At 45.5% G+C, this 22,854-nt stretch overlaps 1 protein-coding gene across 4 annotated transcripts in view; it reads right to left on the bottom strand.

Annotated features, from left to right (window-relative positions):
- Positions 1 to 352: 352 nt before the first annotated feature.
- LOC143819843 (phospholipid-transporting ATPase VD-like) overlaps positions 353 to 22,854 on the bottom strand; it is a 57,080-nt gene continuing 34,578 nt past the window's right edge. For all 4 annotated transcript variants that reach the window (XM_077301894.1, XM_077301896.1, XM_077301895.1 and 1 more), the window contains 11 exons: positions 21,848 to 21,954; positions 17,360 to 17,486; positions 15,422 to 15,606; positions 9,554 to 9,863; positions 7,523 to 7,599; positions 6,104 to 6,229; positions 4,695 to 4,895; positions 3,703 to 3,783; positions 2,748 to 2,852; positions 1,660 to 1,847; positions 353 to 596 (listed from right to left, as the gene is read on the bottom strand). In XM_077301894.1, the coding sequence (XP_077158009.1) occupies positions 467 to 596; positions 1,660 to 1,847; positions 2,748 to 2,852; positions 3,703 to 3,783; positions 4,695 to 4,895; positions 6,104 to 6,229; positions 7,523 to 7,599; positions 9,554 to 9,863; positions 15,422 to 15,606; positions 17,360 to 17,486; positions 21,848 to 21,954 (1,637 nt within the window). In that variant the 3' untranslated portion in view covers positions 353 to 466. The remainder of the gene's footprint in view (positions 597 to 1,659; positions 1,848 to 2,747; positions 2,853 to 3,702; positions 3,784 to 4,694; positions 4,896 to 6,103; positions 6,230 to 7,522; positions 7,600 to 9,553; positions 9,864 to 15,421; positions 15,607 to 17,359; positions 17,487 to 21,847; positions 21,955 to 22,854) is intronic.

Below are 22,854 nucleotides of genomic sequence, written 5' to 3'. Positions count from 1 at the left end.
AATGTCAAGATGCTATTGGATCCTTTTTTCATATGTGGTGGAATTGTAAATTGATCAGAAATGTTTGGATCAAAGTTCATGATGAATTGCAAACTGTGTTTAATTGTCAGTTTGTATGAGACCCCAAATACATTCTGTTAAGCATTTTACCCACAGGTATACCTAAACAGGGTGTTGAATTCTTCTCTCATGTAACAACAGGAGCAGGACTCCTCATCGCCACCAGCTGGAAGCAGCAGCAGACCCCCCCACGTGGACTCACAAAACTGAAAAGACTAGCAGGAATGGCTAAACTAACAGATTTGGCCAACCACAGACCGCTGAAAGATTTTCAAAAACACTGGGACAAGTATTTGAAATATCTAAAATTCTTTTATTTCTGTAACTTTCTGTAATGTCTCTGAATTATAGTTTATAAAGAAAAAATTATTAAAAACAACAAAATACATCCAAAACGGAGTCACAGTCACAGTATGCCAATTCTGCTTTTCTGGCGCATCTGGTTTCTCTGAGGCACAAAGAGCCGTTCTTCTATTTGTCGGGCCCTCATCAATGGCGTTGGACACACAGTTCCTTGTACCACCCTGAATAGATACCTAGAATGTAAAAAGAATGGATAAAAGTTGTAAATATAAAGGATAAATAAATGTGCGTTCAGAGTGACACCTATCTGGCTTTGGGAAAGTAACTTCTCTAACCATGTGGTTGTACCTATCATTCTCTCCAGAACTAAGCCCCATGAACCCAGAAGCTCTTTGCTTCATCCCAGCCATTGCCAGCTATGCTGAAACTAAAAAAGGACAGATCATAAGAGAATGACATGGTGATTCTGACTGCAGGAAGGTCTGTATTTATTATCTTTTTAGCTACTTGGGGGGGGGGATCATAGAATCATAGAGTTGGCAGGGGCCATACAGGCCATCTAGTCCAACCCCCTGCTCAACGCAGGATCAGCCCAAAGCATCCTAAAGCATCCAAGAATCAAGAAGAGTAAAGACTCATTGAGGGGTATGTGCAGTCTAGTGGCCACATTCATCAGCCTTTCCCCTTCCTCCAGGGACCTCAGAGTACCTCCCCCATTTGAATCTCAAGAGCCATGTGAGGTGTTCCCACTGCCCAAAGGGACTTTGAGAGTCTCATGGTAGAGCATTGATTTTGTTGTATGAAGAATCAATCACATTAGCTCCTGATCAACTCTGCAGTTTGAAGGAGTATCGCAGATGGACAGATAAAGTGCTGGGAGAAGAAATGGAGAAGTTAAGCTGTTGAATACTCAGTGGACGGCCTCTCCCAGATCACCTCTCTCTTCTAAGCCACAGCACTGACCATATAACAGTAGTGCAACAAGAAAGCAGTAGAACTAAGCCCTGAACAACAAAACTCCCTCGGCCTAAGCTTCTGAGATTCAAAGCTCTCTTGCAGACCCAGCACTAGAAATGTGGATGTGAAAAGCAGGTGTCTGAGAGCACAGGCCTTTGTTACATGGCGCTGGGATTGGCTGTGACCACAACTCTCTACTGAGTTCATACTCTGTGACTCGCTTGGATCTACTGTTGTGGAATACATGAAGTGAAGGCCAAAGAACCGCAGAACACCCATTCACACAGAAGTGAATTTCTTTCTACCCCCCAAAGTTCAGAGCTCGAACTAGTCAAATACCTGGGCAGCAAAGCCACAACTGTAGATAGGAGACAGACCAGGTAGAATGTGGGACTGCTCAGCTGCTTATGAATTATCCAGTACGGATTGGCTGGTGGATTACAAAGGATGCACAGCGAACCAAAGATAATGGAAAATAAGAAATACAGGATGATACTTCCAGTTATTACAGCTGCTTGGATCATATTCTAATAATAAAAAAAAGAACAAGCATATAAGAACCTGCTTCTCCTCTGTGTGTGTAAGATGAAAAGAAATGCAGAAATATAGCTTTAGGCAACCCCTTCCCTATATCTTCTTGTTATGAAATAAGATTGAGCATCCTTGTGCTACTGTGCTCACTTTCCCCATTCCTCCTCGTGATAACCAAAATAAATCTGTTTTACAGAAAAAAACACTGCTATGCCCCGTCCTCAAACGGTAGCCCCAATGGAGGAGAGGCAGTCAAGAAATTCAATTACAACAACAACAACAATAGTGCTCTCTGCTGCAAACCAAGTTTAACTTGTGGTTCTGAATCCTGCTTTGTAGGGCCACGGTTTGTGCCTCATATGGAATGAGAATCCTGCAAAACTAGGAGTCTTTCACTGCTGAGCCATAAACAGAGGAGAATGTTCAGCCCCAAGGTGCATTCCCATTGCCTTTATGCGCAGACCATGCTACTCAAAGGATTTCACTTTTCCACTTGAAGACTTTAGATTTAAGAATATCCTGTTCTCTTCTTGCCTCTCCCTAAAGGTGAATTCAGGTAGATGAGAAGCCCTGTCCCCTGCTTCCAGTGCCCAGAGTCAGCCTAGACCTCTTAAGTACACCCCAAGGGAGCAAACTTTGTGTGTGTGTGTGTGTGTGTGTGTAAGGGCAGGCTTGATTCTTTGAAAATCTCTCATGCTGTTTCAATGGTTGCTCACTTGGCTGGCTAATATGCCTGCCAGATCTGAACTGCCAAAGCTGTGGGGCTGTGGATAGACTTCGAGCAACACCTTCGCCATGATGCTGATGAAAGAACGTTTTGTACTAACCTTTGCCCACTCAAGAAGAATGCATGAATTCAGCCTGAGAAGGAATGAATGAATGGGACACATACTCACCACAGATTTACTTTCGATCAATAGGTGGAATAATATTATAAAAAAGATCGACGTGTTCAGTGGTCCCCCGAAGGAAAAGATGTCTATATTAGAATCATAGTAAGTCTGCAATGGAACAAACATTTTCAGGACCACAGCCCCTCTTTATACCTTTTTCTATTTAACTTCTCGCTAACATTTGATGGATATCTGAAGGCCTAGAGCTACAAGCTGATTACTGTTGTCCTAATATGTTATATTTCTCAAATGTCCTTCATGCTTGTTAGTTCAGGGTTTTACATTTTAGGGGGTACTTCTCACTGGCGTACTTACTAATAAGGGGCTGAATCTCTTCCAGGAATGGTGGCACCTCCCTCCAGAATTTTAAATGTCTTAATATTTGTATGAGTTTTAACCATGAATACATTTGTTGGCCTCAGCCTGGTGGAACCAGCTGCCAACCGAGATCCTGGCCCTGACCAAACTGCCTAAGTTCCTCGGGACCTGCAAACTGCACTCGTCTGCCAGATGTTTGGTTGAGGTTGGAACAAGGCACCAACCAGTACAGCCAACAAGATCCAGGGGCCTCCCTCCATTCAACCCCAGGTCATTCCCGCTGTTAACATTACAAGAAGAAGGGGACAGGCTAAGAAGTGGGGCTGGGTAGGGAACAGAGCTTTTAAAGTTTTAATATGGTTTTTACTGTGATCTTATAATATATTATATATGACATACACTATAAACTGTGTCAAGGCCGCTTGTGGGGAAAGGTGGTCTATTAAACCAAACATTAAATAAAAATAACTAAAAAGGACCATATAGCATAGTCACTCAACATACTGCAAGAATGGTTGGCTTTTCACACCCACAGTTCTAATAACTCTTCTTGTGAAATAGGAGTACTTTAACATTGCTGCAAGCAAGAAAACTGGATCTGTCAGAGATAATGGGAAGAATGTCCTTTCCCACAACTTACCATGTAAGACACGAAAAAGCAGGCCAAGCTTTGATATAAGGCATCTCCTAAGTTGATAAAGAAGGCTGAGGATACATAAGGCTGAAAAACAAACATGGGAGAAAACACGTCCTTGGCTTCAGGAGATACAATTCCAAAAAATTGGGAGAAAATGGCACCTCCTGATGTGGCCATGGCCCTACCTATGGAGCTTCTGAAAGCTGCGCTCAGAAGGCCTGAACAGCATCAGGAGAGAAGTCATAGCCTCTGGGGAGGCTCTGAGCCCATCTGCTGCGTCCCAAATAAGAGACAAAAGTCAAACCATGGTTTGTTTTGCTTTAAGAAAGAGCAGCAACATGTGGTTGGCAGACAAATGCACAGACTATTAAGTTCCAAAATCAGGATATTTTCCCCGTCAAAATGGGCTTGCATTTGCCCACCCACCAACAGAAATGGATTCAGCAAAAGACATTTTCTTTGTCCATTCTGTTTTCTGGCAAGGCTTCATGTGATCGTGAGCTGCACATGGACTATGTGCATGACAATGTGAAACCTGCACACGGAGTCTGTGCCAAGGACTCTCAGTTTCGGGGATCTCTGGCCTCCGTGACCTCCCCCACCTCTAATCCTGACCTGCTGTGCTTCTTTGGCCAAATACTTCCTTTATGGCCAGTCTGCACTACCACTCAGTGTTCAGTATGGCCTGCGTCCCTGCCAAAGCTGTCTTCGGCAGGAAACTTCAGTAAGCAACAGCAGTTCACGGGGCAGCTACTGAGAACAGAACGTCAGTCAGCCCAAGGCCTCCAGCTGCTCTTGTAAGGCCACCTACCTTACCTGGCTAGAGGCTTTGTGAAGCACTGCCTTTTCTTTCCAGGATCCCACTATAGGAATTGAACAAGGAAGTATATGTGGGGGGTGGGGGGTGGGGGGTGGGGGGTGGGGGGGGGAGCAGGAGGAACCGGCAACACAATCACAAGTGGTAAGTCAGGCACTTGAGCCAAACCAGATTGTACCTCAGATCTCTGGCTGGATTTATAAAGTTCTGGCATTCGGAGAAGGGTCCCTGCAGAGACATCTTTGTCCAAAAGACCATATACAATTGGTGGTACAGATGTGAAGAGGAGGTTGAAAAAAATGAGACTCCAGTGGTCTGTCATGGCTATTCCAGAAAACCCAGCAAAGAACTGGTACCAGAAAAGGATACCTACATATGCCTGTTAAGATGAAAAGAGATAACAAAAAGGGAGAAGGAATTAATGGGGGGGGGGGGCAAACAGGGACAGATGATTCAGATAGTAGTCCCTAAGATGACATTCTGAATATCTCAGTAATAAAAATAATTGGCCTTCCCTGAACCTTATTGTTTATATATTGAAAAAATTTATACTCTGCTTTTCCCTTGTGGCTCAAGGTGGCTTACACTTTCAAGACAATAAAAGAGATACAAAATGTGATAAAATCCCATGTGCACTGCTTTCCCCCCTCCATCTGAAGAGAAACCAGAGTTTCCCTCTCCTTCCCTTTCTCTCTCCTTGCCCCTGGTTGTTCACTGATGGTACGTGCGATTTACAGTTATAAATCCAGTTTTGGCTATTCCCCTAATTAGAATTTAAACATAAAGGTAAAGGTATCCCCTGTGCAAGCACTGAGTCATGTCTGACTCTTGGGGTGACACTCTCTAGTGTTTTCTTAGCAGACTCAATACAGAGTGGTTTGCCATCCACTTGCCCAGGCATTACCGACTGCCTCATTTTACCGACTGCGGAAGGATGGAAGCCTGAGTCCATCTTGAGCTGGCTGCGGGGATTGAACTCCCAGCCTCATGGGCAGAGCTTTCAGACTGCATGCCTGCTGCATTACCACTCTGCGCCACAAGAGGCTCTAATTAGAATTAATATTTAAAAATGGACAAAACTAGAACAAGCTACTGGACAGCCTCCTGATGCTGGCAACGTCATGTGGAAGGGGCTCTAAAAGTCACCCACCTGCGGAGGCTGTCCAGGGGCAGATTCATTGTGTGGAAATGGTCAAGGTTTAAAAACCAACTCTTCTTCATATCCCTTTTTATCTGCTGCCCCCAACCCACATCCATATATGATTAAACTTTTAAAAGTTGTGATTACAAAAGCCAGCCTGTCTCAGACCTATTCCTGACTCTCAAACTAAAAACTACAAAAAAATTGTTTGGTATACCAAAGTTCTTAATAAATGAAGCCAGATTGTCACAGTCCCTTATTAATGCTGACAGATCATTGCATTTCTGGTGCACAACATTTTAAATTGACTATTAAACGCCTCTGGAGCAGTGACCTTCCACCCAAGACAGGAGTGTAGAGGCAATTTCGGCTGTCAAAGTCTGCTTGTCCCCCTTCCTGTCCATTCCCTGGAGCCACCGCCACCACCGTTCCTGGGAGAAACCTACCAAATTCTTGTAAAAGAAATAGAGGACCATGTTGGCGAGTCGGGTGTAGCACCAGTGGCCGTGGACAAGCAGCAATTTGTTCAGTTGTTTGAATTGGGAAACTGCAAAATCACTTGCCATCACTGCCTGAAAACAAACAATAAAGCATACATCTTCCCTTCAACATTTCTGGCAGATAACATTTGTTATAATAATTGGCTATCATTCATAGAGTTGTTAATTTCCAACTAAGAACCTCTAAGTATTTATCTTTGGGCACTTGGGAATGATCTATTGATGTAATTGTGGAAACAAGCTGCATTTATACTCATGAATTTTGGGCCATTTATGTGCCTCAGAGATGACAGAAATTTCCATCCCTTTGCCATAACTGTTCACACCTAACACTGCTCCCATGTGCCAATGACTGCTGTGAATGGAACAGACTCCTGAAGACAACAGGAACCCTTCCAGGAAGCACAGAATATCCAGAGACTGTAGAGTGGAGATGTTTCCTGAAACTGTTCACAGGTGGACCCTTCTCTGGAAATTTGATCTCAGGATATAGTCTCCTAATGTGGGGTCTGATTTCTTAGGAATTTAGAACCTGACAAAAGGGGGAACTTGGAAAGGTTTGCAGGGTATGGCAAACCCCACAACCTTCCTAGCCCATTTCCTTTCCTCTCGCTCCCTCTCCCAAATTTTGTTCCCTCATCCCTCTCCCAAATTCTGCTCCCTCTCCCATTGCAGTTCCCTCATCCCAGCTGCTGCTTTCTCCCTACAGCGTCTCTTTACTTTAAAAAAAAAAAAACAAGTTGGCATTCCCACAACTGGAGAAACGCCTCACGTCTAACTACCTTAATGTGCAGATTTTTTAATCTGCACATCTGGAATCAGAGACATGAAATAATATGAATCTGTAGTCTATGTAGCAAAGGGGGGCAGCAAGCTAGCATGCTGGGTGGGGCTGATGGTAATTGTAGTCCGTGGACATCTGGCTAACCACAATTTGGCCTCTCCTGCTCTATGGTTTCTCGGGCACTTAGAACTGAACAGCCAAGTATTGCTCCGTGGTTGGTGACTTAGACTCAGAAACTGGCATTAGTAGTAGCAGTCATTTTATTGCAGAATTGCACCACAGCGGACAGTGGGATTCAAATCCCTGCTTGAATGAGTCTCATTGGGTCTTTACGGACCAGTTACACTCTCTCACCTTATCCTAGATGACAGACAACAGTAACTTCCATATATTCCGATAAGGTGAGGATTTTTTTAAAAAATCTATTCTGTGTACTGGGGTGGGGGGCTTTTGGCCTTGGATTCTGAAGCTTCAAGCTGTCATGTTCACAGCCTTTGAACCAACTGGCAAATCCACTGAGCTTCATGTTTCCTCATGAGGTGGATCAATAAACAACACTGCTTCTTTTTATGGTTCCCTACCTGCATGCCTTCTTGGCCAGTGATTCCAACCCCCACATCAGCCACTTGGATCATGCTGACGTCATTGGCACCATCACCTACCAGAAAAAGCAGGAAACTCACATGAGAGATTTGTACACAGGTAACACTGGCGAGTCTATTGTATGTTGAATTAGGACGCCCTTTCAAACTGACACATAGGGTGCAAGGATCCCCTGCATTTTGAAGAGTGGTAATTTGGCAGCTCAGAATGTAGGAAAAGTACCTAGCTAGGATCCCAATGATTGAGCCAATTAAATATCAGAATAAAAAATTATGGTTGCCTCGTGCAATGAAACAGGATTAAAAACTATATACAGAAATATAGTTAAGAACATAAATCCACAATTAGAACAACCTATGAAATGCTGCATGCACAATTCCCAAGAATAACATTCATGGTTACACATCTTATGACTAATGACCAAATGCATTTCAACCCAAAGGGTCTTCTTTAGTGATAAATAAAATACACAGAGAAAATGCTTTCAACACCCATCCAGGCTATCCAGGATATAATATAATAAAGGCCAGGCAGCTAGTGTTTAATAAAAAATGAAGCCCCAAACAAGTAATGTAATTCAATTCTCAGACAATATGGAGCTCGCAGTCAGAAATCATAGTGGCCAAGAACCCCCATCCTGTTCTGGGCTGTAGTAAAATTCTCAGTGTGTGTTCTCATGCGTACAGCCAAAGGTGAAGGCCTCATAAATCACAAACGGGCTTCCCAGGGTGTGCAGCTCATCTCTGAGTGGTTGAGGCAGGCACCGCAGACCTGTGCTCCTACAGCCTTCTCCAGGGCAGAGTCTGCACTTACATTATTTATTCCATTGTCAATCCCCATTGAAACAGAAAAGTGTTCTGCACATGGTTAGGGTAATTCAGAAGGGGGGGGGGAGCCAAGCCTCCTTCTTTCTTTTCTTGAAGGGGGGGGGGAGAGGAGCCAAGCAGGGAGTCTCTTTTTTTTCTTGGAGGGGGGGGGAGAGGATCAAAGAAGGCAGAGGAGGGAGAAAAAACCCAAGACCGACAGAAGTTGAGAGAAATTAGGGGCTTCTCCTTTAAGGCAAGCTTGTCACATGGCCACCTTTGGCCAATCAGAGCGTCTCTACCATGGAGGTTCAAAACAGTTTGCTTTCCCAATCCGAATCTTGAAATATTGAGCATTAAAGGCACTCTAAGATATCGCACAATAAAGGTAGGGTCACTCTGGATCAATCCTTCTTGCTGCAGAACGAAAATTTAAATAGCCCCAAATCAAAATGGAAATCACATTCTGTGTAGTCGGTAGGGACTGAATCGACCTGGGATTGGAATAAAAGCTCCGTGCAGTTTACACCCAGGTCTCTGATGCAGCTACTCCTGGTAATGCCTAATGTAGCCCAGCAGGGGCCAGGAACAGGTATGGAGGGGCTGTGTATGTCTGCAAGTATTCCTGAGGTTGCCGGGTGTTGAGATGCAAAGACACCTGGGAAAATTGTTCCTTGGGGAAGGCTACTTTCAGGCAGTACTAGTTGCAGCGGTTTCTGCTTTTTCCCCTCCTGGCCAGTTAGAATGTGGTTCCCAGTTCTCCCTGTGCAAATGTTGACTGCAGAGGGGACCCGACAGGCAGGCCGGATTCTGCCCTCTTTATATAGTTCCATGGCTACTTGGAAGGAAAAAAAACAATTCCTCTTATGTTGCTTCCACATAGCACACGCTGTTGCCCTGGGATGGCCAACTGTTCTGATACAGAAATCAGAACATATTGTCATTCTACATGAAGGTTCTTTATGAGCAAACCTTTCCATTCACTTCACTTGTGGGAGGCAGCCCATACAAGCACATCAAAGATGCACATCAAAGCTCCTGTAACCTGTATGAAGTAAGAAAGTCACTATGATGGGCATTATCACTTCTTAGCTCTTTATGCAGCTCACTGTTCACCCAAGTGCCTGAGGCCTACTTTCCAAGTCAGTTTCCCAGTTATCAAAACACCGCCCTTATGCCCCCCTACAGGTGAGACAGGTGACTCACCTATAGCTAATGTCATCACTCTGAGCTCCTTTCTCACGGCCTTGACCACCTTGCTCTTCTGCAGGGGTGTGGCTCTGCAGCAGATGACAGCCCGCACCTGTGTCGTGAGCTGCAGGAATCTCCTACGCGTACTTTCATGCAAGGCAAAAGCTAAAGTGGGGCCATCTATAATCAGGCCAGCATTGAGTTGATTCATGTGGGTGTCTGAAAGTCTAGGGTCAATCGATAGGACAGTGTTGCTGCTTTTGATGGGATGGAGCATAGTCTTCATTTCTTCCAAGATGGTATCCAGTTGCTCTTCACAGTCTTCCTGGATGGGAAAAGCAAGATAATAATTTGAACTTTGCTTTAGGTACAGGGTAAAAGATGGCTCGGCAAATGTTCACACTGACCTGAGGTTGAAGGAGCATGGGGGGAGGGGGAATTTACTTGATCAGTACTACTATATTAATCCCCCTCCCCAAAAAGAGAAAAAAAAAACAGTGGATTAATTTTACAGCTTGCCATGTGTACACAATATTAGTTAACCAGAACTGAATAGTATATATAGATTCAACCGGGGGGTGGGGTGGGGGGGGAGGAGATACAAAATGAAGAAAGAGCAGGAGAAGGTAAAAGATTTGAAGGTATTTTTAAAAAAATTAAATGATCACCCTTCTACAAAATGCCATATATATAAAGCTGATTTTTCAAACATAAAACTCTTTCATATTCAACTCTTTCAGAAAACTCTAAATTACAAAATTCAAAATTACGAATTTCAACATTATAACAGGGCTCAAAATTACATTTCCTACAATACAAACACTCGAAACCTTAACTTTTTAATACAGAATTGTTTAAAAATAGTATTTACAACCCCCTTTCCATCCTGTTCTTCAGTAAACCCCAGGGCACTGGAGCAGTTTATACATGCTCCCCATCACCTCCTTATGTGATTGGCTTTTCACGACCCTCCAGCCACAGTCCCCATCTGCACCAAACTTGTACTGGTTTACATTTTTTGTTATATCCAGACATGCATGGTTTTTCCCACTGTTCTTGTTTTCATCCCTTTCGTTTGTTGAAATTTCAGTATTGTGAAATGTAACACTACCCACCAGGTTTACGATTCATGCAGTAGTTCATGGCACTCTCCCATCCCTCTTCCTGATATGTTGGTCTAATCTTCCTTGTTGCACCCTTTTCTCATGCTCCCTCAAAAGAACAGATTTCAGCTGGGTGCTTTTCCTTTCTCTTTTTTGCACAGGCCTTGTTTTCCCTCGAACTTAGTCCTGTGGTTCTATCCACGACATGAGTATCTCCCAGTTTGGGTGTTCCATTTCTGGTCAACGGTGGATCTTTCTTCCAAACTTCCTTAGAGATGTCACATATAGAGAGAAAGTGCTGGATGGCCTCTTCCTCATTCCCTTTGTCACTAGAAGCATCACATCCTGGCCTTTTGCATAGCCTGTTCCTCTCCATTAGCCATTTATTTGTACGGTCCAAATTCAATACCTGGTGGTAAACCTGCCAAAGAGTTTCCGATAAGCTATAAGGAACCCCTTTCTCCTTGAACCACTGCTTCTTTTCGGTCTGTGCTGTAGGAGTAATGAAATACCAAGAGACCCCTTCTTTCTCCTTAAGGTGTCCTTCATATGGTTCTTCGTACAGATGGTTCTCATGTAACAGCAACTGGCATAATTTAGCGGAGCCTTCTCCTTTTATTACCCCATCTTTATCTGTAACTGCACTCACTGGTATCTTTAAATCCTTCATCTCTTTTCCCACCTCTCTCTTGTAATCAGGAAAGCCTTCCAGATTGGCCGTTGTTAGTTTGACTCATCTGTCCTACAGCCATTCCATAAGCCATGGGTTCTATTTCCAGGTAAATTTTAAAAATTCCCACTTAATCTCTCCTTCTTCCCTTCTCATGAGAGCAGCTCTCAAAAAATGACTCAGAAAACCTACCATGCCCAGAAATTGTGCCAAAATCTTGTAATTCACATTCAAAAGCCTAATTGAACTCTAGTTTGGAGGTAATGCTAGAGGGTGTCACCCCAAGGGTCAGACATGACCCAGTGCTTGCACAGGGGATACCTGTGCACAGGGGATATCGTCCCTTCCTTTCTAAAACAAATAATTCAATTTGGCCTGGTACATGGTATCTGTCTGACAACTTTGTCTCAGTCACTCTCAGGTGCCAATTCTGCCTCCATCTTCTTGTTAAAGGCATAGCCTAGTCCATCCACTCCCGTATCAGAGGTCTACTTTCCTTTTTCTACGGCTGCTCCAATTTTCTCTTCTGGGATAGGATCCTCAAGCCTGTTTTTCCTCCCAGTCTTTCTCGTCCTGTATAGTTTTTGGCATTTTACATCATTCACGTAGGCTTCTTGTTGGTGTACATCTATTTGCTTTTCTGCCATTACTTTTTAAATAGTATTCCAACATCACCCCTTCCATGTACTGAAAGGGGGGTCACCACTGGAGGAGCTGTCTGAGCCCTGAATCCTCTCATCATTTTGTGGGAAGACGCCATCCTGTCCTTCTGCCATTTCCTTTTCTCTACCAGTTGTCCTTTATTCCATATTTTCCCTCCCAGATATGCTGATCTGTCCTGTGCTGGTAAAAGTCCCACACCACGTGTCTGTCTTTTTGCAGTCTGTCCTTTTCATGGGGATTCCCCTTGGCAATGGTGTCTTCCACCTTCAGAGTCCTGTATAATGATATTCTCATAATGCTTTTCCAGCTTCTGCCTTTTTCATGCAGGCTGTTTTACTCCTGATTTCCTCTTTAGATATTCCCATTATGCGTGCCAGCCTCTCGACTCTTGTTTCCCTTCCCTTTTCCAGTCCTGAATGAATTTCTCTACCTTCTGGAAATTTTCTTCCGAACCCAGGAAGCCTTTGGGGATTCTCCATCATCATCTCTTCGGGAGCCTTTCCTCTTGGATCAGAGTCATTTCCAATAAGCTGTACTCTGACCATGGGGTCAGAAAGATTCTGCTGTCTTCTGATTTAAATTCCCTTTTCTGTCCATATGCAATCCAGCCTGCTCCTTCCTTTAACGTGGAAAAAAGCATTCTGTGAAGTTCCTGCATCTGGTTATTTCTGGGAGTACGAGAAGGAAAAGAAGAGCTGGATTGTTGTAAGCCACATTTTGCTCCTCGAAGAAGTGTCAAAGCGGCTTACAATTGCCTTCTCTTCCTCCCTCCCACAACAGACGCCCTGTCAGACAAGTGAAGCTGAGAGAGCTCTAAGAGAAAATTGGGATTGGTCCAAGGTCACCTGTCTTGCTGCATTGTTTTGTATGGAACCCTTCATTGCTAAACTGACACCCAGTGCCCAACAACCAGTGGCATCCCTCATCCATCTAGGCTTACACTAAGCCAGTCGCCGTGTTCCCTGATCACACAGAACACAAGCTTGGCCAGACCCCATTTCCTTTCCAGCATTACCCAAAGCCACTGAGCCAACATGGCAGCTACATCATTTAACACGTCCTGCATTCCTTCCTCCCCCACTCCATTGCTGATCACAAGTGTCTGGCAGAATCTGAATCTCTTTCTTTGGGCTTCCTGCCCAAGCTGTGTCTTCACACATGTAAATCACTTGGGCCGATCTGCCAGGGGGAATCCGTTTCTCCGCCCCAAGAACTAGTATCTAGAAGCCTGTGGAGCTTTCCCATTGTACCCCAATGGTTCCTTTTATTCAGCCACCCAGAGCCATCAACTGAGCCCATCACCAGACTCCTCACCATTGGCTAAACCCAGAGACAGACCACCTTGTGTACCTGCAGGTGCAAGCATGTTCTCCACTCAAACAGGGTGCAAGAATCCCTGTTTTGGCAAGCCAAGTTGCCTCTGTGGTCCCTTGCACCCACCCAGGTTGCCCGCAAGACTGCTGGTCACTTGTGTTGTGCTGTCTCTGTCTCCTGCCTTCAAGACTGATTGACCACCCGGACCTTAGGCTGGACTAAATGTCCACCCCTTGCTACCCCCTCTCTGCTGGACAGGCTGCATGCTTTTCTTGCCCCCCAAATGAATTTCTCTCTCTTGGATGCTATAATCTTTATTTCTCTCCGAAAGCTTGTGTGTGTGTGTATGTGTGTAAGTTAAATTGTTTAGGATTTCTTTTAAAATAAAAATCAATTTGCATTCAATTTTAATCTGCTTCAGTTCCTGCATTTGCACTCCGGTATATACAGGGGATGGAATCCGGTTGTTATCAGCCTCTTGCTCCTGTCACTTCAAATATTATTAATTCCGCATCATAATTTGTGACAGACCATTTCTGGTAACAGCATGTGGAGAAGTGGGGAATGAAACGCTGTTCTCCAAATCAGAGGACTCTGCTCTGAAGCACAACCCCACGCTGGGTCTCAGTTTAGTCATCATAATGGAGAAGTCATCATCGTGAAGACTTCTGTAACACCACTTTGTCTAATGTCCAGGAAACCAGACCCACACTCCTTTAGAGGAGACCCCATAGCAGCGTCTCAGATCCAAGCTCAAAGGAAATGATTTGAAATCTGCTTATGCAAGAATATGTGCCCACAGATCATTATAATGAAACATTGTATTTTAAGGCTGAAATTAATTAAAATTAATTTTAAAAACTGATATATTATTGTATTTTAAACTGATTGCAAGCAAGCCGTCTTGAGTCCTCTGGGAAATGGCAGGGTAACATTTTAAAAATAAATAAATACTCCCCCCCCTCTGTTTCCATCTCCACTTTTGAAGTCCTCCTTAACAGTTTTGGCCTGATTTAACAAACAGGCACCAGTCTTGGATTGAGCAGCATCTCCCAGAACAAATTTTGGAACCAGATTCGCATCACATCAGTCGATCCACCAGAGGGCATACTAAACACATAAAAAGAGACTGATTTCCTTTTTTGAGTCTTTTTTGAATAGTTTCAAAGAGGAAGAGAGACAGAGAGAGAGAGAAAGAGAAGCTTTTTCTCCATCAGAAAGGCATAAAAGTAGATTAGTTGTCTGGAACGCTCCATGTAGTCCTATTTTAATGAGATAATTCTGAGAACATTAGCACTAATCAAGCTGGGCTGCAAGAAGACATGACAAAGAGCAACTTCCCAACGTGAGGTTTGTTCCAGTTTCCAAGACAAAAGCCTTCTGATCTGTATGGCTAAGGCCCAAGGCATTTTACAAGTAGATCGTTCCGGAGACTGGCCATGTGGGTCTGCTGCGTAAGAGCCAGGTTTGAATCCCGGAGCCACCTCAGAGACCAACAAGATGCTTGGAGTGAATGCTTTCAAGAAGGAAAGGTCCCTTCGCAGATGTCAGTCAGCATGGAGACCCCAGAACAAGCATATCCCAATCAGAAACTGTGAGGTGTGCTCCAAAGAAGGAACTCATGATCCAGGGGTGCAATGGGCATCGCAATCAGCTTGGTTAGAGCTGGGGAGAAATGTCATGGGGCAGAAAAAACAGACTCTGTACACAGATAAGCATCCTATGGCCTTATTCAGCCCTGGAGGTCCATTGTCCTGAATTTATGAGCGGACTCTGGAATGAATGTACCATTCCTTGTGAAGCCCCTAGGATGCTAGCACAGTGCTTGCATGGGTCTGAGAGGGGATGACAAGCATGAACCATCCCTGTTGCCTTCTCCCATATGCTCGTGGACCTCTGAGTGTGTGTCTTGCAGCCTGTGTCCTTTAGATGAGCCAGCTCTGATGTCCTGACCAGCCCAAGAGTCATTCTTCTTCTGTCTGTTGCTTTGATTTGTTTATTATACATCTGTTGCCATTGCTACTGCTGTTAGCCACCTTGGCTTCCTCCAGGGAGCAAAGCAGGATATAAATGCTAAAATCAAATGTCCTGGAATCATCATTGGGAACTTTACGGCAGCCTAGTAATTTTTACCTGGTCAGCAGCCTTCAGGGTGAACAGCTCATCACTTCCTTCCAGCAGTTTACAAGAATGGGCAATATTCACAGCAGTCTCCTGTTTGTCACCTGTCAGCATCCAGACAGTCACCCCAGCTTTTCTGAGTGATGCAATAGTTTCTGGGACACCTTCTTGGAGGCGATCTTCTACTCCAGTGGCCCCTAAGATTTCAGTGAAACAAATTAAGCAAAACATTGAGGAACAGGAAACAAACACGTTCAAATGCTAGCTGTGGGTGGCAGTTATGTAGAGTTTTTCTGGCGGGGGAGCATCTTTATGTTGGCTGGCCTCACTGCTTGTTGATGTGGGACACATCTTCTGGTGAGCTTCGTCAAACAGAAGTGTAGATGGACATGGCGGACATTGTCCCACCCACAAAGTATGCCAGAAGATGGAGGGCCCAGCCAGCAGCTGTGCTGGCCCTTGGGGCCTGGGCAGCCACTGTGCAACCCGCAGAGCCTGAGGCAGTGGCTGCCCCACCCCTGAGGCCTTCCAGCAGCTGAGCCCGCCTCTGAGGCCTATGCAGCTGCTGTGCGATCGGTGGGGGTTGAGGCAGCAGCGGAGGAACAGGTAAGCAGGAGGGGGAAAGGAAGTGAGTGTGTGTGTGCACGTGTTTGCTTGTTTGGAGGGAGGTTGGGAAACCAATAGGTAATGGGGAAAATGGGAGGGGAAAGAAGAGGGAGTCTCTCTCTCTGAGTGTTTGGGAGCGAGGGAGAGGAAGCAGGGAAGAGGTTGGGAAACCAACAGATAAGGGAAAAAACTGGGGAGGGGGGAGGAAGTCTCTGTATGAGTCTGTGGGTGTTTGTGAGGGAGGGAGGGGGCCCTGACAAAGTTGCTCCAGAGCAGGTATGTGTCCCACATATTCTCTGAGAGTCAGACTGCCAGAGCAATTTATTCACTTGTGGGGCTAATTCCCGCTTCCTGATGGAATCTGGGGCGTTCCCAGGCCCAGGGTAGTCCCAAGTGTCCCACTTCTTCAAGATTTCCAAAACTGTCTGATCGCAAGAAAACTTTTGCATTTAGGACTTACAAACAGGCCTGAGGAATAGATTTTGTATATGGTATTTTACATGAAGGACTTCAGAAAAAAAGTTTTTCTTTGGCAGGGGGGATGATACCCATAAGGATCAAGGCTGATTCTGCAGTATCCAAAAATACATTTCTTGTATCTTAGTTTGAATGGTTAGGACTCTGCAATAATGACTCCAGAAGGAATCAGTCCAGCGGCAGAAGGACACAAGAGATGGCCGTGGAAAATCAGAGGTCCCCTCCAGGTTAGATTAGTCATCTATGCAGTCGGATTGATGGCACCTCCCTGACCTGCGCCGGAGGCATGGAGCGGGGCCTATTTGAACTTGGAGGTGGGATCTTTTTTTCTGCCGGGTTAGTCTTGTCCTGGGAGGTTGAGTAAGATTTTAATTTTCATGTAGGTGGAAAGCCTCTCTCTCCCCCCCCCCCCTTTTCTCTCTTTATGGACACTCAGCGACACCACTTTACAATGAGAGGGCCTCTCCACCCCCAGTCTGGTTGCTCCCAACAGAATTATAATCTGCAAGGGCCCTACACATCCTTAAACCACTCCTGGACTGTGGCTTGATTGAGGTACATAGGGGTGTGCGATTTGGCTGCCGAAGCAGCTATTCCTGTCTGTCGCAGCCCGCACCATAGGGGAGGGGGGGGAGGCGTGGGCACCGGTGCGCCAGTCGACGCATGCATGTCCACAGGAGCAGAGCTCTGCGCCTGCATGCGTGCATCGACCGAAGCGCCAGTGCGCACCACCCCCCGCAGCGCTGGCTGCAACGGGAGGGAACAACCGCTTCGACGGCCGAAACGCATAACCCCAGCGATACGCTTTGATTAGATCTGAGAGGATTTTTTGAAGACTTTAGGGGGAAGCATTGTTTTCTGACTCACCAAGCAATGTTAAGTTGTTCTCAAGCCTTGCGGCAGATTCCAGTAGCAATTCCTCCCTGTGATCAATATCACTTTCAGCTGCATAATGCGCCTTTAACCAGTCCTCGTACTCAAAGTTGGTCATTACCTTCAGAATTGGAAAACACATGGACTGGTCAAAACAATACAGTGTAAAATGTCTGGAAAAATTGCAAACCGATGATTCTCATCAGTCCATCCCTTCGATGTGGCATACGTTGTTGTAACATAATGACAGCCCAAACAAATGCTGCTTTATCATCAGTCAGGAGTCATCCTGTTATTTCTTCAGAATTGTGGGAATTGCAAAAGCAACTGGGAATTTCAAGATGTTTATGGCAATGCAAGAAGCCTCCAGAGCCATGGCAGGGCTAAACACCCCTCCATGGCCTGAACATGTCTGTCCTCTCGGGGGCCTTGGCTGGGTTCTGTTCCTGTTGGTATTGTTTATGATCACTGAAATTGCGTTATTGGGTTGGTGTTGTTGTTGTATTTGGCTAAGTTATGTACTAATTCGTTCCATGTATCCCCCATGTTGTATGTAAACCGCCCTGAGCCATATGGAAGGGCAGTATAGAAATCAAATATAAACAAACAAACAAATAAATAAAGGGCAGATACAGTGGGTGTTTCAGAAGCTGGGTGGAATGGGAGAAGTCAAGGGGATACAGCCATCCCTGGGTATAAGATCCACAGGCAGGACAGGGAAGGATGAGATGGCAGAGGTGTTGCATTGCATATAAAAGAGCGCATGTGGTCAAATAGGTTAGAAAACATTATGGGAATGAACTCTCCAACAGATGTACATATATCCCACAATAAAAACACTTAAAATCAAATGTTTGAAACATTATAAAACTATAAAAACATGTCAAGAGTACCTGAGGCAAATTTCTGGTAGCACAGTTTTGTCATACTTTGCACGCTAGGGCTCACTATTTGAATATTTGTTTTGTGACCTTAGTATTACCCAGTATTCAGCCCTAAAGGTTACTTAAAGGTTCGTGTATTGGGGGGGGTGTTGTATGGGGATATAGTATCCCCCATAGCAGGCTTTTTCAACCATGGTTTCATGAAAGGCCTTGGAAGGGTTTCATGAATGGGTGGGAGTTAATTTTTTATAGATGTATTTTAAACATTTATTGGATGATATGACCATATATGACTGTGTTAACTCACCCTCCCCTCTCAGAATGGCCAGTGATGGGCCTGGAGGGGGTGGGAAGGGGAGGGGCCCTGGGTGGGCAGGTACACAAATATGCTTCCCAACTATCTTTTGCACATGGGCAGAGAGCTCTGACAGATGCTGCAGCTGTGACGTTCGCTGCAAGTAACTTTTATCTAAGTTCTTTTATTGATTTATCTAATTTTTTTTGCACAATCGCACGACTTCTTGGGTTTCTTGAAGCCTGAAGAATGATCAGAGGTTTCCCAATGGTAAGAAAGGTGAGAACAGCTAGTCTAGCCCACTGAAACGAGGATCCTACTATGGAATTTTGCATCATTTAATGTGTCATTATGCATTGTTTCTGGTTTAATTTATTTAATTAATTAATTAATTGTTCAACTTATATACTGCCACTCCCCGAATGGTCTCGGGGTGGTTTACATCATAAAACATTAAAATACAATAAAACCCCAATAAAATCTTCCCAAGTTTAACAACAACAAAAGCAGCAGTGGTCACATCCTCTTTACCCAATCCTATCCCACCTTTTTCAGCCCGGTGGCTGAATTCTCTTCCAGTGAGAATGGGAACAGATCTAATAGACCTTAGGGCAGGGGTAGTCAAACTGCGGCCCTCCAGATGTCCATGGACTACAATTCCCAGGAGCCCCGGCCAGCAAATGCTGGCAGGGGCTTCTGGGAATTGTAGTCCATGGACATCTGGAGGCCCGCAGTTTGACTACCCCTGCCTTAGGGGGTATCCTTAGTTGGAATACCAGGACTCTGTCCTGGCCTCAATCATATGCCTGGTGGAAGAGCTCCGTCTTGCACGCCCTGCGGAAAGCTGACAACTCGGGCAGGGCCCTCAGCTCTTCCGGGAGCTCATTCCACCAGGTTGGGGCCAGGACTAAAAAGGCCCTGGCCCAGGTCGAAGCCAGGCGAATGTCCCGGGGGTCCGGAACAACCAATAAATTCACGTCCGCAGAGCTAGGAGCTCTGTGGGGGGCATAAGCAATCTAGCGGTCCCCCAGGTAGGTGGGACCCAGGCTGTATGTGGCCTTAAAGGTTAATACCAATAACTTGAACTTGACCAGGAAACAGACAGGAAGCTAGTGCAGATGACAAAGCACTGGCTGAATATGGGCCCTTCAAGATGTCCCAGTGAGGACCCCAGCAGCCGCATTTTGTATCAGCTGTAATTTCTGGATCAAAGACAAGGGCAGGCCCACATAGAGCGAATTACAGAAGTCTAATCTGCAAGTGACTGTTGCATGGATCACTGTGGCCAAGAGTTCTGAGGACAGTGTCGGGAACCCGCTTGCTAACTGAAAAAACAGGGTGCCCCTTTGAAGAAAACGTCACGCCAGGCCGGGTGAACGATACAACAGGAACAAGCTTTATTTCAGCAACGTGGAGTCCGCTGGTATGGAGTAAGAGCTTCCACCGAACTCCAGGTGGAAGCTCCCTTTTATACAAAACCCACCTCCTTAGGCTGTATTGCCCCACCCAGTACTTGCGGAGGGAACATGCTGATACAATCATGACTCATGCACATATGCGAGGTTTTCCGGGGTTCCTGATGGCCCATTTTCCTGGAACAAAGGGCCATCTCCGGGCCCTTGTCAAAAGGTGGAGGGGGACATTGAGGTTCTTTAGCGGCCATTGCCACCTCAACGATCGGGTGGGGCGCCCAGCTGCCGGCTTGCCTATGATCACCATGCCCTACCTCCGTGATCACGGGCGCCTCTGATGGCGGGGTTCGGTCCCGTTCCCAAGCCACCAAGGACCGAACCACGACAGACAGGTAGGGCGCTAGTAGCCGGGCTTGGTGAAAAAAAGCCGTCCGAGCTACTTTTGTGACCTGAGCCTCCATGGAAAGGGAGGCATCAAATGTCACACCCAATTTCCTGGCAACTGGTGTAGGTGTTAATTGCACACCATCTAGGCATGGGAGATACACTTTCTGATCCTGTCCTCTTCTTCCTAGCCACAGGACCTCCGTCATGGAGGGGATGAGTTTCAGGCGACTCTGCCTGAGCCATACAGCCACTACTTCCGAACAGCTGGCAAATGTATCCGGGGCGGAGTCCATCCGTCCATTAGGAAGTAGTGCTGGGTGACATTTGCATATTGATGACATCCCATCCCATAACCCCGGACCAGCTGGGCTAGAGGGCGCATATAGATGTTGAAGAGCGTGGGGGAGAGTATTGCTCCCTGCGAAACTCCCTAAGGGAGCTCACAGGGGTCTGACAAGTCATCCCCCACTGCAGCCCTCTGTGTCCAGTTCCGGAGAAAAGAGACCAGCCTTTAGACGTCTGGATGATCCTACAACCCTAATCCTATTGCATTGTTAATTGAATTTTCCGCTTGTCAATTGAATTGACTTGCTCCTATGTAATCTGCCTTGAGCCCAAGTGAGAAAGGTCAACTCTAAATAATGGCAATCAACAAATAAATTGTCGAACTGTCCCATTCTCGCTGTAGAGAATGGGTTCTCCGGGTGTTCTCTGGACAGAAAGTGTGTCTCTGTGCTTCCCAGATAGGGTCCTATCACAGAGATTGTGCTGCGGATGTTCATAAGAGGCGTTTTTCAGGTTCAAGTTTATTGAAGTCAAAGCTATTGGTATTTCCTGATATTCATAAATGTCAATACTGATATGATATTTGAATTTGGTAAATATTTGGGAATCCCAATTTTTTGAAACTCCATTATAGTCAGTGGTCCCCATAGGCTCTGGTGGAGAATCAATTTGAGGGTACCTGCCCCCCCCCCTGTATTTTGTGATAGAGGCACCAAATTTGCAGCATAGTTGCTGGTGTCTCTCCTCAACTCCCCCCCCCCTCTCTAGTATGAAGAAGATTGGACCAGGGGTCGAATTCCATGGGCTTATTAAAAAGTTACCTCCATCATTCATTCTTTCCACTGGAGGAGGAAAAAGGAATTTAAACTTTAAAGTGAATGTGGTTTCTTAAAAAATTTAGATGTCGTTTGCAAGCTATAGTTGCATCGGTGAACTTCAAAAGCATTTTAAAGGACTCTTTAACCGCCTTGTAAAAGCTGAGAGTTTACCCTGTAAGTATTTAAGGGACCGAGAGCCATTTTAAGGATCCGCCATTTTGGATAGCTGAAAAAAAAGCAAAATAATCTGTCTGAATTAATACCTGGCTTGGATTAGCCAGCTGCATGCCCCTATTGCTCAGCAGGGTCTCTAAATCAGTTCAGACCTGCCTAATACATACACTGGCTTATCCTGGCATGAGTAAAACCCTTGTTTCCTCCACTTTCTACTCTTATTTTACCTTTGTGGCGACACAGAGAGTGCGCAGCCCTTTTCTGGCATATTCATCCAAATGTTTTTGAGTGTTTTCCATAATTTTCTGCCTTCGCATATCTACTTTTCTAACACCTGAAGATTAAAGGAATAAGCAAATGCAGATGTAACATGTGAATTGTATTAATAGTATTAATCGTATTAATAGCCTTTGCAAACCAGATCAATAAATCCTAAACTGAAGCTACCCTTCCAAATCCCCTAAAGTCAAATGGATTAGAAGATCACAATTTAAACACTTTTCTAATGTTGAGCATCGTCTACTGATGCAATAACCATTGGAGATGGAGAAGGTGAGGGATGAGATTTTGCAAGAGAAAGCACGATTTCATTGCTTCCAGTGTCAGGTTTTAGTTGCCATTATTTTTTACTAGCTTCAAAGCCCGTGAGGCCCTGGGTGTGGTTGCCAGGCACCCGGGAAGCGCTCTGTTTCCCCCACCCACCTTAGTGGGAGGATGACTTCCTCGGGACTTTCCAGGGCTTTGGGAAGTGCTCCCTCTCCCCGCCCCCCGCGGCCGGATGGTTCCTGGGGGCCTTTGAGAAGGGCCCCCTCTCCCTCCTTCCCCCTGTGGCCTCTCACCTGGGGCCGTGGACATGGAGTGGCGGAGTCACAGACATGCTTGGCTCTAAAAGCCAGGCATGCCTGTGAGGCAAGGGGTGAGGGCTTGGTGAGGGAGGGAGGGAGCTGTAGGGCTAGGCCAATCAGGGTGCAGCTGGATGCACCCTGATTGGCCCTATTCCAACTTGTACAGGGAGGGTGGGAGCTGTAGAGGCAGGGCCAATCACGGTGCAGCTGGCTGCACCCTGATTGGCCCTGGAGAGGCCGGACCATTCGTCCCTCAAGGCTGTTTCACCATTAATAAGAGGCACCAAGTGGATAAGATAATGTATCCTGCTTTTGATTTATTGGGACCATGGCTTGCCCAAATAAAAAGCAATAATAAAAGTCAGACAACCAGCAACAGCAGTCCCATA

The sequence above is a fragment of the Paroedura picta genome, chromosome 10, assembly GCF_049243985.1.
Source record: "Paroedura picta isolate Pp20150507F chromosome 10, Ppicta_v3.0, whole genome shotgun sequence".
NCBI classification, from domain to species: domain Eukaryota; kingdom Metazoa; phylum Chordata; class Lepidosauria; order Squamata; family Gekkonidae; genus Paroedura; species Paroedura picta.
The sequence above is the reverse complement of the archived record's forward strand: the minus strand, read 5'-3'. Positions and strand labels throughout refer to the sequence as shown.